The following is a 15,090-nucleotide window of genomic DNA, read 5'->3' as shown; positions in this document are numbered from 1 at the left end:
TGCTGGAAGCATCTGATTGTGAAGTACTGCCATGGTAAGAGCAATGCTGAGTTTAGGTGAGAGCGAACACTCTATGAAGGCATGGAAAAAATGCTACTACAGTATGTCTCTATTTAAAATGAATTGCCCTACAATAAGATCCTTTATCTCTAAGCCTCGGTGACCCAAAAAAAAGAACAATTTCGCATTGATTTGAGCACATTACTCATAGCAGGACTTAAAGGAAGAGCAGCTGTGAGCATCTTAATTACCACCCATCAACCTGATTGCTGACGTCTTTATGCTGTCTGATACAGCCTGCCACAATGTCAGTGTCTCTGACATCTGATTGCAGCAGTAATAATTTGCTTGAGATGATTGCTTGAAACCCTGATCTACTCCTTGAATCCAGTAAACTACGTCCAAATTTGCCCATTCTAAATTGCGTACAGATCCCAGCTTTTAAGCTAGCGATACCTGCTGCAAGTCAATTTTACTGGGTTATTTTTGTCTAAAACGGGAATGGATTCAATTAGAAAAGTACAGTCCAGGTACCTCTGGAAGAAGAAGAAGAAGAAGAAGAAGAAGAAGAAGAAGAAGAAATAATAATCTGTTTTAATACTTTCAGATTCATACTCAGTGTTGATTCGATTAGATGGCACTTTTCAAGATGAACCAACCTGTGTAGATGGCAGATGGCCATTCGCTCATGTTGGAGCGAGTGCATGGATGTGGATAGGGGGATGGGGGGATGGGAGGATGGGGGGGATGAGGGATGGGGGGATGGTGGGATAGCCTTAATAATCAGGAAGGCAATGTGGGGCACTGGCAAGGAAAATGTGCAATAATAAGAGAATTATCACGGAGAAAATAGCTGTTTCCCATGAGCTGCAGGTTATTAAAAATTTGCAAGTAGTTTTTGTTCTTCCTCTCGCTTAAGCACTTTTTGGATAACTCCAGCTTAGGGGCATTAATGACCAGCAGTAATTAACGTACGCACAGTATGTTCTCAAAGTAGGCATGCTGTAAATGCACACAATATCTATTTTATATCCGTGTTGTCATTGCAGTACTGCTAGTACTCATCTTTACTTCATTTGTCATCTGTTTTTAATTTAGACCAAGGTGTTTCTTCAAAGTTCTATGTATTGCATAGCAGTATATAGTTCTGTGAAATAAATACAAGCTTGGGTATCTTAATAAAAGTGGCTTGCCAGAACTTTATATAAAATAGAACTACCTGAGTGCATTACTGTATCGGGAATATTGTCCGGAGTCAGCTCAATATAAGTTTAAAGGGACACCCTGTGACCAAAGACCCCCCCCCCCCCCCCCCCGAAAACTAAGAACCCTAATTATAAGCCACAATATTCACCATAGTCAGTTTCCTCCAAATACATAACAGCCATGGGTTAACCATTGGTTTGCCACCTTTTGAAGGAATACAGTGTGAAGGTTACTATCTAATATTTAGTACAGAACTATTACATTGCCACTATAATGCCACCAATACAAGTCTGCATTGCTACTGAAGTTCGTTTGGAAAGAGTATAGTTACCATACTGCCATAGCATTGTACCAGTGGCAGCCTCACTCCATTGCAGCTGCCATGCCTGAACTCCGTTGAAGATAAAAACCCTACCAAGCAGCCCTGTCACCTCTAGCGTCACCTAATCAAAGTCTGGACAGATCTCTGCAGAACTGAGCTTCTCCCTCAGCCCCAATATAGCACGGGACCCTATGTGTGTAATTGAAAGCACCTGGGAAGCTGCAACGTGATTAGGCAGCAGTATAATTGTCATGACCTCGCTCAATTTGTGTAACGCAGGGCATTGTCGCTGAGCGGCACGCATTACAATTGCCTCTGCTGGGTTTTTCACTAAGACTTCCACTCTGTTCTGCTCTTTATAATCATATCAATTACTGGCTGTCGACTCTTTACTGTTTATTTTGTATTCGTTTATCAACATCCTCTTTCTAATTTAGTTGCTATCTTGAAGCAGTCCCTGGTTGCCCTGCTGCCCCACTTAACTGATCCCTTGCCGTGCTCGTCTTAATTAAAGAGATAAAATACCAAGAGCTTCCCTTTATCTTTTGGCACCCGTCCCTCCAAAACCTAGCAACAACAATACAATGCCATCATTGTTCATTTGTTCCAAAAACGTAGCAACTAACTACTTTTACAGTAATGTTAAAATCTTTCTAAATGAAAAGACCCAGGTTGTTATTTTAAAATTGAGGGTGTAACAAAATTCTGAAAGATTTTCATGGTTGGAAGGCCATGCCTGATCTGAAATGTCCAATTCTCTTTTCAATTCAACATCTTGAACGTTCCGATAACATAATGTCTTGCTGCAATCGAGAATGCATTGCGATACAGTATGCGTTTATATTTGATTACCATTTGATTGATGAAGTATTGTTCAAATCAAACATCACTCTGAATTCACTCGGAGGGCTGTGTGAATTGATGTCTTTCCCAGATAATAAGTTCATTGAAGTGCTTTGAACGAGCTGTGCCTTTGCGAGGGAACAGACTGTGCTGGGATCATATGGTGTTAGGACAGTGTTCTGTATTACCAGTTAACAAAGCTATGGGCCGCTTAATCTTGCTGCAATCTTTTTTTAATCCTTCTCTCCTGGTGATTTATTACTTCAAAGTATTCAGGGAAGGTCGGTCCCCTTGCAAAGCTGTCTGAGTAGGACACTCCCTGCGCTGGGTCTAGCTAGGAAACTTGGAAAGACTTAAAGGGGCAGAATGTGCTTTCACAGCTTCTCTGCTCTGACTTATTTATTAAAATAACATAAAAAAGAGGGGAAAAAATCAAGAGCTCCTGTTATCGTTTCCAAGAATGCCCCTGGAGACCGAGACAGGCCCAAAGAAAGCTGACACAGAAATATTAACCCATAGAGCGCTGTTGAATCTGCCTATAATGGGGAAGTGGGCTTGAGTTGTAGTTCCTGCCAATGCAACAAATCAGCACTATACCTGTTGGGATAAACCACAGCTGGCTTTAAATAGAGCAATATACAGCACTGGGAATCACTGTGGATTGCACCAACCACCTCTCTGTGTTAACTCTGCTGCTGAAAAATGCATATACATAGACAGATGAGAGAGAGATCAAAACTACCTCTGCGCCTTTCAATTAAGTTTTTACAAAGCAAATGCAATTTTATTTGATTAGCACGCCCTTTAGATGATTAAAAAAAAACATCTGCAGAACATGCATTAATGTTCATAATTTAATAACAATTATTCCTAAAACCTTTTTGTAGCTAAAGGTCAATTAAATGGTTCCCTTGGGTAACTGAATTCTGCATTAATAAAGGTGAAAAAGTGTGCCAGAGGAAAAGATACCCTCCGAATATCACGATATGTGACTTGCATTTAAAACTCTCGCAGTGTCTCCACATATCCAGTGATTATCTCTGCCAAATATCTTCTGCCATCCCTGACACAATTCAGAATACTATATGTGTGTTTTAATAAGCACAGAGCTTGCGGAATTAATAGGATATATAAATGCCAGAGCTGAGTTATTAAAAAAGGAATCCACACACACACACACTGCTGACCAGTATGACCCCCACCTGTCTTTGAGGGGGAGTTATGATATTGGGTGACTCTCGGATTACAGTTTTAATATTTCGTTACATGCAGAAAATCCCTGCTATATATCTATCACACATAATAAATCGTGAAGCGTGTTTTGAAAACTCAAGGCTTCTGAATAATACCTCAGTGGTGGCAACCTTACTGTCTAACCCGCACCGATGGTGGAAGTGACTTCATGAACGTCCAAGACAAAAGATGGGAGAGGCTGCAGAAAGGAAATGTCTAGGTAGAATATGAGGGCTGTGAAAACTATTATACTCTTAGGGAAATATTGAAGGTTGGTGAATTATAAACAGCTACTCTACAAAGATGTGATGCATGTAGGTGATGCTTAACTTTTGTGTTGCATATTGTTTTGCAGACTGCAGATGGAACCTTTTTCTTTATTGTCGGGTAGTTCAGTAGCTATTTAAATTGGTGTATTGATAGTTACAGGAGAGTTATGAGAAATCAAGAAATGTAATGGTCAATGTGAGTATTACTCCAAATCAAATTCCTGGTTCTCTTATTAGCTGTCTCTCTAAGCTCCAATTCACCAATTGAAATCGGAAAAACTCTGCTCAGCTGGCTAAATTTTTGAAATATACGTTTTTCTCAACTGCTAACAATCAATGTGAAAAAATTGCTTTGAATAAGGGCAGCAGTGTGGAGTAGTGGTTAGAGCTCTGGACTCTTGACCAGAGGGTTGTGGGTTCAATCCCAGGTGGGGGACACTGCTGCTGTACCCTTGAGCAAGGTACATTACCTAGATTGCTCCAGTAAAAACCCAACTGTATAAATGGGTAATTATATGTAAAAATAATGTGATCTCTTGTAACAATTGTAAGTTGTCCTGGATAAGGGTGTCTGCTAAGAAATAAATAAATGTTTTAATTTGCAGTCTCTCTCTATTCATATTGTTAGAAATCCTATAATGCTTAAAACAGGAACAAAGGTATCTAGTCCTATACCAATCAGCTTGCCATTACTCTCATTAGATTTTGACCACCTACACAAAGCTATCACATTAATTACAACCTGTAGTTTTCAGCACATGTGAATTTGGCAGACATGTCCGCCAGGCAGAGAAAGAAACTTGAATGGTAATTGAACAATAGTACACCCTTACAGAATCTGCAATACATGCATTATCCACAGAGCAAAGTTTTAAGGTTAATTTAATTGTATATTAATCATATTTCTCCGAGTCCCAATTCGCACGTTTCAAGAGGCCCACTGTGCCAATTAAAAAGCTGACATGTAGGAAGATAATGGTTGCAGAGGCCTGAAACATGTGAAGTTCAATTATTTTTCAAATATCATTTCACACTGCTATTTTTGTATGATAATGCGTGCTGATAAGCTTTAGATAAGGATGTGACATCACCCTAACCATAATCGAATGTATCCCTACAGCACAATTTTTTTCCAGCAAACAAATACATTCCCCATTGCATAGAACTCCTTTTATAGATGTCTGCCTTTCCTATCTTATATCATGAAAGTTAGAGGTATAATCATTCACAAGTAATCATATTGTAAAAAATATGTGCTCCCCCACCCCCACACCCATACATCCTTGAGTTACACATTTTACATTCTTCAAGGCTCTAATTTATTTTTCTATCCTTGCTCATTTCCAATAAGATATTCATCCTGGTGTGATATATTGGTGCTCTGTCATTTTTTCAATTGCATATGGTAAGTTTTATTGCTAAGAATACTGCAGAATTGATTTGTTTTTTAGGTGTCATGCTTTTTTTTTCCTGGTGCCTGATCTAGCAGCATCTGTTAGTGGCTCATTTCCCTTCAATCCCACCCAAACATAATCCCGATGAGCAGATCAAGTTCTTTTTCTTTCTGAGGATTCATCTTCAGTCTTTAACTTATACAGAATTCACCACGGGTCGAGTGTGCATTTGTCCAGTTCCTCTGCCGAACCGAAAAACTTTTACAAGAACTTCTTTTGGTTAGCTGTGTTTATAGATATTCATAAAGCTCACTTTTATGATTATTATAAAGAGTTTCAACTGACTATCAGCTTTTTTTTTACCTTTTTGCGGATGCTTGCTTTTAAACTTCACAGTTATCATCTTGTTCTTGTTGATAAGCTTCATTTTGTGTATTCTGTTTCACTCATCCTATCCTGTGGGGCTGTTTAAAGCTCTGTAGCCTATAAGTACAGCTGGTACCCCAGAGTGTACCATTAACCAGTCCCCCCACACTGTAGTCTGCGGTAGTTTTTACCCTTACAAAGTCCCCAATGTAAAACCACAGCAAAGTGCAATAAAGCATATTGAAAGCATGGTAAAGCGTAAGTACAGAAAGCATTGTAAAGCCTATATAAACATGGTAAAGCATAAAGCATGGCAAACCATAGAAAGACACATTGTAAATGTATAGAGTAACATTGGGAAAACCATGGAAAGTAATTCCCGGGCCACATGCCAAAAGAAGACTGAAACAAGAAAAATAATTAAATGTTCCCCTATGGGAAAAAAATAACCTAACACGTTACAAAAACAGCAATCTTCAAATCTGCTCAAAATGATGCTATTATCCCCCCATGCAACCAATACGAAAGCTAGATTGCGTAGCGTATATTTCACATACCAGGCTCCAGAAAAGAGCTGCAGGCGAGCATCAAATGGGTATTTTCTATGAAGGGCATATTGTCAACTAATCAATTGACTTTCAAATTTAGAAATATCATTTCTCAAGCCAGCCGCGGACCAAAAAAGGACTTCTTGACACTTTGCACAATTATTGACCAGTATGATACTGTGCGGTGCTGTGTGCAGTAATCGGCTGACCCACTGTGGGTCAATCAATGAGTAAAAAGTTATTATATATTTACAGTGCAAGGCACACTTAAGCCCGTCTAATCAAACTGTTTGACTGTTTAATTGACTTCCATATAATTTTCAATGCTCCCCAGATCCTTGTGCAGATGAGCAGTTAATTTACTGTTCTGATTACATTCCTGTATCTTTTTTATGTTTTTATTCACCTTGTGTAATTGTCCTGTGCTGCTTGCTTTACTGGACCCTTTCCAATACTTAAATGCTGAAACACACGCAGAATTTAATATTCCTTCTAATAACCGCAGGGCATGGACTACGCTGTAATGTTCCACTTTAACTGAAATGTTAATATAAACTGAAGTTATCTAATGATAATAAGTGAGGTTTAAAATACCACACCTTTAAGGTTGACCGATTTCAATACCATATCCCCAAGGAGGAAAGCTGGATGACTGTATTGATTTTTCCTGACGCTTAAAAAAAAAAGAGACATTTTCTAGCCTCACCAGGTCAGAACTGCTTTGAATTCAATCACCTGCTCCCAGTGCAGATAGTAGCATTAATACCCCTTGCAGAAAGGTACAAACAATGGGAGTGATACTGTGCAAGGCAGAGTAGCCTCCATATCTAATGCATATATCAGTAAAGGTAAACCTGTACCATCTCCATTTTCATAATGTTTAATTACATGGAGGTCCTATCCTTAGCAGTCATTTTTCAAACCACCTTGCTTTAGAAATCCTCTTCAGAAGCAACCCCAAAAAGTAAGCTTGGAAAATGATGAAGCAGAAATAGCAATCGAGAATGATAGAGGCCACGCACACACACACACACACACACACACACACAATAGAATGCTAAATAGATAAGAATTGGAATATTAAAAGGTGCATGAGATGACATATACCTTCAATTTGTACAAAATGTGTTGGGGACAGTGGATTTGCAAATTGATGACAAATCCTACAACAGCGTGTTAAACGGTGAATAGTTGGTTGTCCAATAACTACTGCTTTGTACAGGCAAATATATTACACTAATTTCAGCGTTTCCCATCCCACCCTGCATCGAACCCGCTTCCCTGTCTCTACAGCTATGGCCAAAGGTTTTGCATCACCCTATAGAATTAACTAATGTTGCAAAAAGTAAAATGAAACCTGCTGAATAATGTTATGTTAACCTATTGAATTACACATCGCTTTGTAGTTTTCCATGTACAGTACAAAGTGACATTTCCAAATCTAACATGAAATACCATACTACTATTACGGCTTCTGGTAGACTTTTGCGATACCACTTTGTAGTTTCTTTGATTTACACAAAATAAAAGATCTAAATAATGTTCAGTTTTTGTTTTTTTTAATTATGTCTCCAATCCTAAAATTCTAGGTGCATAGCTGTACACGGGCGTGGGAGCATTGAGTTAACCTTGCAGAGGCACCAGTTCCACATATTTACGTGCAGGCTCATTAGCGAAAGTTATGTGTGAAAGCAACGCTCTGCCTCCTTGCCACCAGTGCCAGGCTTACGGGATCAATTCTACAGCGTCCTGCCGGTGAATAAATAAATACATAATTCAGCAGTGCCTTCAGCTTGCTGTGTTGACTTAACTGGCTGAAATGTTTTCTCTCCTCTAATTCCAACAGCACTTCCTCTTGCATTTTTAAACACAAGTTAAAAGTAAAAGCAAAGCCTGTCATAGATGTTGACAGAGATGAGATATTGTACTGTACTTCTGGGGTGACTTAAAAGCAGTGCATATTGTAAGGATTTCTTTTTTTTTAAAAAAAGGAGAATATAAGGGGATCTCATTTTATTTGTAGAATTGTGTATTTATTCACCCAATATTAATTAGTGAGATTTCATACATATACATTGCATCACATGCAGAACAAAGACTGAATTAACATCTTAGTTTCAGGATCATTTTCTATATCCTTAAAAAAGAATATATATAGAGCCAGCTCCCCAACGTTTCGATATGTTGTACATATCTTTCTCAAGGGAGCCTGTGTTTGAATCAAAACATTGGAGGTATTTATAGGTTTTTTATATATACACACACACACACACACACACAAATTCCCATAAAAAAACAAAACAAACATTAACTGAAGTGAGACGTACAAGGACAGTTTCTGATGTAATTTACAGAATAGAATAATAGATGGCCTGGAGTGCATTTGAAGGCTGTCATTGGCCTAGAATTGTCAATCTAAACATGACATTGATTACTCGGTTGAATTAAACTGTACACCCAAGGGCAAACCAGTCATAACCCTTTTAATTTTATTTTTTTTATTATTATTATTATTGTTAACAGCCGTGTGCTACGTTTGGGCCACCAGAGGTGAAAGGCTAGCTCATCAATCTACTGAGCTATCAAGGCCCCTTGTGCTCGAGATTCAGACATTTTCCATTAATACCAGGGAATGCCAAAGACGGTGACATCCTTTGTGTGTTCTTTATTAGGCACTTCTGTTTGCTTTTATGGGAATGCAAATGGAAAAATACAATTGAATCGTAGAGGGTGTAGCCTTGGTTAGTGACTTAAAGATAAATGCCCCATTAGCACCCACAAACCATGGGTTAGCAATGTATTAAAGTCACTGCCACACATTCCTCAAGTTAACAGATGGAGGTCTGAGTGAAGGGGAAGGCAATAGATTTCTGCTCTTGGACGTGAGGTGGGATGCAGCAGCTTCAATGAATTAACTAAGTAAACTTTAACTTTGGGATTGTATTTGAAGGGTAATTTACACTGCAGCAAAAATACCGGTGTGCAATATTGTGTTTTCACAAAGGAATTTTGTGCAGCAGTGTGGAGTAATGGTTAGGGCTCTGGACTCTTGACCGGAGGGTCGTGGGTTCAATTCCAGGTGGGGGACACTGCTGCTGTACCCTTGAGCAAGGTACTTTACCTAGATTGTGCCAGTAAAAACCCAGCTGTATAAATGGGTAATTGTATGTAAAAAAATAATTTGATATCTGTATAATGTGATATCCTGTAACAATTATAAGTCACTGTGGATAAGGGCGTCTGCTAAGAAATAAATAGTAATAATTACCAACTGATCCTCACTGCGCTCGACCGTATATAAAAGGTGTTATTTGGACAATAAAGATCACATTCAAAGAAGAGCAGAAGTGTTAACTCCAGTATCAATGAATACATCTCAATCAATACAAATAACAACTAAGCAATACTAAAGAAACGTAATAGACTCAATGACAAACATTTTGACTTGAAATCTTTTCCAATGTCTTCAATGGAAAGTATTTCTAAATGTAGCACTGCTGAGTGTTTGATAGTTAGGGATGAACTTGGCAACGTGGTAGTCAAGCATTTTGACTTTTTTTACATTACGCTTTATATTTTTCTGCATTTCTGACTCATTCCTCAGTTTAGCAAACAGCCACGGGCCACAAAAAGCTGTTTCTGCTGGAGTCTGGACCTCCATTTGGAGTGTGGCAGTTACATTTTAATACATCAGGGTTTTCAACCATGACAGCAATCTTGGTATCCAAACGGTGAAACAAAACCAACTCCAAAAACTCAAAAATGTCATTTTCACCATAGTTTCTAATAGGACAAAACACACACACACACACACACAAAAACTGCTACTGAAAAGCCTGATATCTGAGTTTCTAGTTTTATAACTTTAATCTCTGTACATCTCCAGCACAACGTTCCCGTACTCCTCACCCTAACCCTCACCACTCCTCCTCCCCCATCAGTGTGTCTGAACCCTGCCTAGCAGAGACCTCCAGTGGGTTGAGAAGGGATATCAGCCCCTCTAACCATTAGAAATAAACAATCCTGTTTTCTTCTGTGTTTCTTAGCGATTGTGGAGCATGTGTGCCATCAGATTAAACTGAGGAACCCAGTATCAAGTAGCTGAATACCCAGCCCTCTCTCCCATATCGTATTAATCAATACAGACATTATTATATGAGAGGGAACTAGGCTGAGACCTGGGCAGGATTAGTTCCACACTTCCCCTCAAAAAAAATATAACATCGATATACTATTGAACACTAAGCTAGTCCACCTTACTCTGTGCTAATTAAAAGTACATTTTTACACGGCTCAGCAAGAATAATAGATGTTGTCTTTCAACAGAGATTTGCACCATAAACATAAGGTATGCAAAAGCTGATAAATGTACAAAAAGGGGTTGGACAAATAATTAGAAACACATTGAGAATAGCTGTCCTAATATGTGTCCTGTAATCCAGCAATATTCCTGGATTTTTAATGTACCTGTGACGGAGTGTTTATGAATCGCATAGATACAGAGCATATAATATTAATTTGCCGTACAAATACTGATTTCAACTCCACTGTCTGTGTTGAATTAACACATATATAACTTGGAAACATGCATCAATAATATTTCAGAGCACTTCAGCCAAACGTTTGATTTATTTTCCAAAGAAAGAGCATCAAAACTTGCCAGCTCTTTGAGTAACAGTAGCTCTTTTTATTAAATCAAAATACCTCGGAGCATATGTGTCTCTAGTTGTATGGAAATGAATAGACAGCTGCGCTTCGCATAGTACTATCACCCCCTCTACAGTGTTGAAAGAGTTAAGGAAAGAGAGTCGTATGCAGTATAAGTTTTAACATGTTAGTGCTCACTTTTGTGCCAAGTTAGTTATTTTTCACATTGAGAAGGTACACAAGTGCTAGCACATGTGTTGATTCTGAATGTGGCTATTTTAAGACTCTAAATAAAATGTAAAAAAAAAATCTGGACAGATAAAATATCTATCTTTCTATTTTGTAAATACAAATGTAATAAAAACATGTCCCTCGTTTTGATATTTCCACACTAGCAAAACCTAAAATAATAGACTCAAGGTAGTAGTTCTACCACAGTATTTTTTTTAAAAAACAAGACATTATATCAGACACATAATGCCACGGTTGTAAAATAGACTAACAGAGTAAAAGGAAAATGAAAAAAGGAACGTATTTAGGTTTAGAGGATAGTAAATACTTCATAACTGAAATTTTAAGTGTGGGAACAAAACACAAGTTATTTATTTATTAGATACCAATAATATTTGTAGATGAACCTCAGTCTACAAAATTATAAAACCACCTTTAAATGTATATAATGCAGCTCGATTTATCTGAAGTGAAATCTAACCCTTCAACCGAGGGGGGTGGGGGGGTTGAGAGACTTTAGACATATGACTCCCACTATTCACTATTCGTAATACAAGTTATTTTAGAGCAACGGGAGAGAATTTCAATTATCTTGGTGGATGAGGTTCATCTCGCCCGAGGTGTATTTTTTGTCACACCGGACTTCAGCACCCTGGACAGCGCACAGACAGCCGCGCTATCAGAACACAACCCCAAGAGGTCAATAATTATAATGTAACCTGGACGCTGATAAACGTGGAATTTCACTTTAACGTGAGATTAAAATATTTATCAGGAGTTCGCAAAAGCTACTGACCCTATGCAAGAAACCCAGACTTACAACAGACCATTGATGAAGGCCGGTCTAGAATGGTGTTCTCTCGCCTGTCATTGTGTAAATGAAAGCACATTGATTATATTTCAGTGGGGATTATATTTACACTGCCTGCATGACACGTTGATTTAAAATGTGTCGATTTTAAGACTCGTTTGTCAGTACGCCCTTTATAAATGAAGGAAGTTATGTTCAAACATCGTTTTGCTAATGATCAAAAGCCATCTGTAAGCAGTCAACTTTGCAATCTTTAAAGCTCAGATAAACGTAAAAGAATGCTTCAATACAATGTATTTTATCAAGCAAGTAATATAAACTGAGCAGAATGACAGCACAATTAATGTTTACCTCACCGCCAGTCACACTCTCGGCAGACACCAGCACATTAGCTACGGTAACTGATTTTAATTACGCTATATATTTATGCGTTAAGTAAATGCAAAAAGATACGGATTTCTTTTATAATCTTTTTTTTCTTAAATCCCATTGTTTTACTTTTCAAGCTAATACTGTTACACTACTCAACGTTTATTTTAAGTTTTTTTAAAAAAAAATGCATGCATATATGTGCAGAAGTATATTATGTGTGGAACGTTGCTTTGGTTGTAGTGCGGTATATGCAGTATATACAACTGTTACGTGTGTTCAAAACGTGACGCTGTAATGACTATATGTGTCCTATATTCTACATGTATGTAATGTACATTATCGTCTTAGATTTCCAAGCGTATTTTGAGAATGTCTGAGTAATTTTCATAAGTGCAACGTTCACAATTTCAGCACTAAATGCTGTAGACAGCAACTCTAGAACACAACATCCTGGGGTCAATTGTTATAATCTAAAGCGCCGCTCTCATACCGAATAAGCGCTTTTCTATTAGCCATTTCATTATACAGAAACAAAAGTGTAGTTTACAGGTCTAGGGGTATTTACAATAATAAGTGCACAAATGCAAACACAAGCACTCTTCATAATAGGGCAACCCCCTTGTGAAATCATTAAAACGTGCTCATTTTACATTGCCTAGTGAAACATCACTGCAAAAGCACGCTTGACTGACTTTGTTGTCAAAAACCTATCAGATGAATTTTGATCCTAGAGGATTTTATCGCTGCTTCTTCACTAAAATACTAACGATGTAACTGGGGTGGGGGGGGGGTGTGGGGGTGTGGACAGTTCTGTTTATTGAAAGGCTTGCCTACAGCATGTAACCCAGTAGCAGCAGCTAACTACACGATCCAATTCCAAAGATGTTTGCCAGGAGGCACAGGCTGTGTATGGTTCTTAGGGGCTTTTGCAACATTTAATACAATTCCTGTATTCTTATTTAAATGGCTATTAATACACACCTTGTTGCATTTCCAGAGTCAGTATCTGTGTTGTGACATGACCCTTACACGTTCGACTTATGTTGTTCGTACTGGTGCTATGGACTATGTCATATTATTGAGATAAAGACACCGACTTTCAGTAAACCCGGGGCTGTTTCCTTAGTTTTCCAGACTAGTGTGTATGGATTTACCTGTCTAATGTGATTCAGGTATTTGCTAAGAAGTGCTGTGACTGACAACCGAAAGATGTGTAGGAATTTAAGAGCTGGACTCAGGTTATCGTCTTGACACGAACTGGTGTACTGTAGCAGTGTATGGATATATTTTGATTATATCATATTTTGTGATATGTGTAAAAGTAACCTTTCATATCATTATATCATAAATATACACAAATGGGCAACTACCTACCTGTGCGAAACCTGTTGCTGACATGATACAACAAAACAAGAGCATATTTTTTTCAGTATCACTAGTGTCCTTGAATCCTAGAAAGAAACTTTTTGAAATGCAATGTGGCGCAATTACGCACCATCTCCTTTAAGTAAGCGGTGCTCTTGTTGTACTGTAGCAAGCCTACAAGCAGCATATAAACAGCGCGCAGGTATTCTTACAGTGCACTTCGTTTGCTAAATGAAGGAACACTCTGTGCGTCTCAAATTCCTTACCGTTTGTAGAATCCACTCGGCAATAACCACAACCGTCCAGAAAAACACCTTCATTATAACTTCCGGGAAAAAAAGGGGTAATAGAAGCACTAAACTCTTTCCTTTAACATTAAAAACACCCGCTGAAAGAAGAAAACAATCCGGGGGAAAGTTAAAAAAAAAGAAAGAGTCGATTCAAGTTCAACAGCTGTTCTCAAGAGAAAACGAAATCCATCGGCATGTATTTATCGTGCAGTACGGCGGAGCGCTGAGTAGTGTAAGTTTGCTCCTCTAATAAATCACAGCGCGGAGAAACACATTGATGCGATCGGCAGGGAGATCACGACCAGATGTGAGCTTTAGCATCCTGGTAGACGACACTTAAAGGGGCCGCGTCGATTTCTCGGGCTTCCCACTGTCACACTCTCCATCCAATTCAGGCAACTGGTTTAACGCTGTTATTAACTGAAGGAACCCGCCGTCCATCCTTCTTTTACGCGTTCTGGTGAATTTGATAAACTACTGCTAGCTACTTGCACATCATAGTGTTACATCACTTAGAGCTTAACTGTTTAATTGCTTCAAATGTGTTACAGTTGAGTTGTAGATTATTGCCCAGACATACATGCATGTATATGATAATATATAGATTACATACATGTTGCATTTGCTGTATACAGTATGCATCCTCACACCTGTGAATTAAACGTATAATTTGTTCTTTCATCTGGGTAAACTATTATGGGTCCCTACTGGGTTTAAAACATAGTTATTAATTCATATTTCGGTATAATCAACACGTGTTAACGTATTAAAATAGTGCGGCTATGGCTAGTTTCTTAAACATTCTGTTTCAGAATTGGAAGTATATTTTTAGAAGCACAAATGATGGTGTAACTGTGTAAGTTAAATAAAATGTTGCGGAACATTCATGGTAGCTGTTAAAACATTTTATATAAATATATAAGAGGCTGTGTGGTCCAGTGGTTAAAAAAGGGGCTTGTAACCAGGAGGTCCCCGATTCAAATCCCACCTCAGCCACTGACTCACTGTGTGACCCTGAGCAAGTCACTTAACCTCCGTCTTTCGGGTGAGACGTAATTGTAAGTGACTCTGCAGCTGATGCATAGTTCACACACCCTAGTCTCTGTAAGTCGCCTTGGATAAAGGCGTCTGCTAAATAAACTAATAATAATAATAATAATATATATATAATATATAATAATAATTATATATAT

At 38.3% G+C, this 15,090-nt stretch overlaps 1 protein-coding gene across 1 annotated transcript in view; it reads right to left on the bottom strand.

Moving 5' to 3' along the window:
* Positions 1 to 14,278, bottom strand: part of LOC117400964 (neurexophilin-4) — a 37,267-nt gene extending 22,989 nt beyond the window's left edge. Inside the window, exon 1 of the mRNA XM_034001329.3 lies at positions 13,874 to 14,278. Within this exon, the coding sequence (XP_033857220.1) occupies positions 13,874 to 13,927 (54 nt within the window). The 5' untranslated portion in view covers positions 13,928 to 14,278. The remainder of the gene's footprint in view (positions 1 to 13,873) is intronic.
* Positions 14,279 to 15,090: the final 812 nt, after the last annotated feature.

This window comes from Acipenser ruthenus, chromosome 45 (assembly GCF_902713425.1).
Source record: "Acipenser ruthenus chromosome 45, fAciRut3.2 maternal haplotype, whole genome shotgun sequence".
NCBI classification, from domain to species: Eukaryota; Metazoa; Chordata; class Actinopteri; order Acipenseriformes; family Acipenseridae; genus Acipenser; species Acipenser ruthenus.
This window is presented reverse-complemented; position numbering and strand designations above follow the sequence as displayed.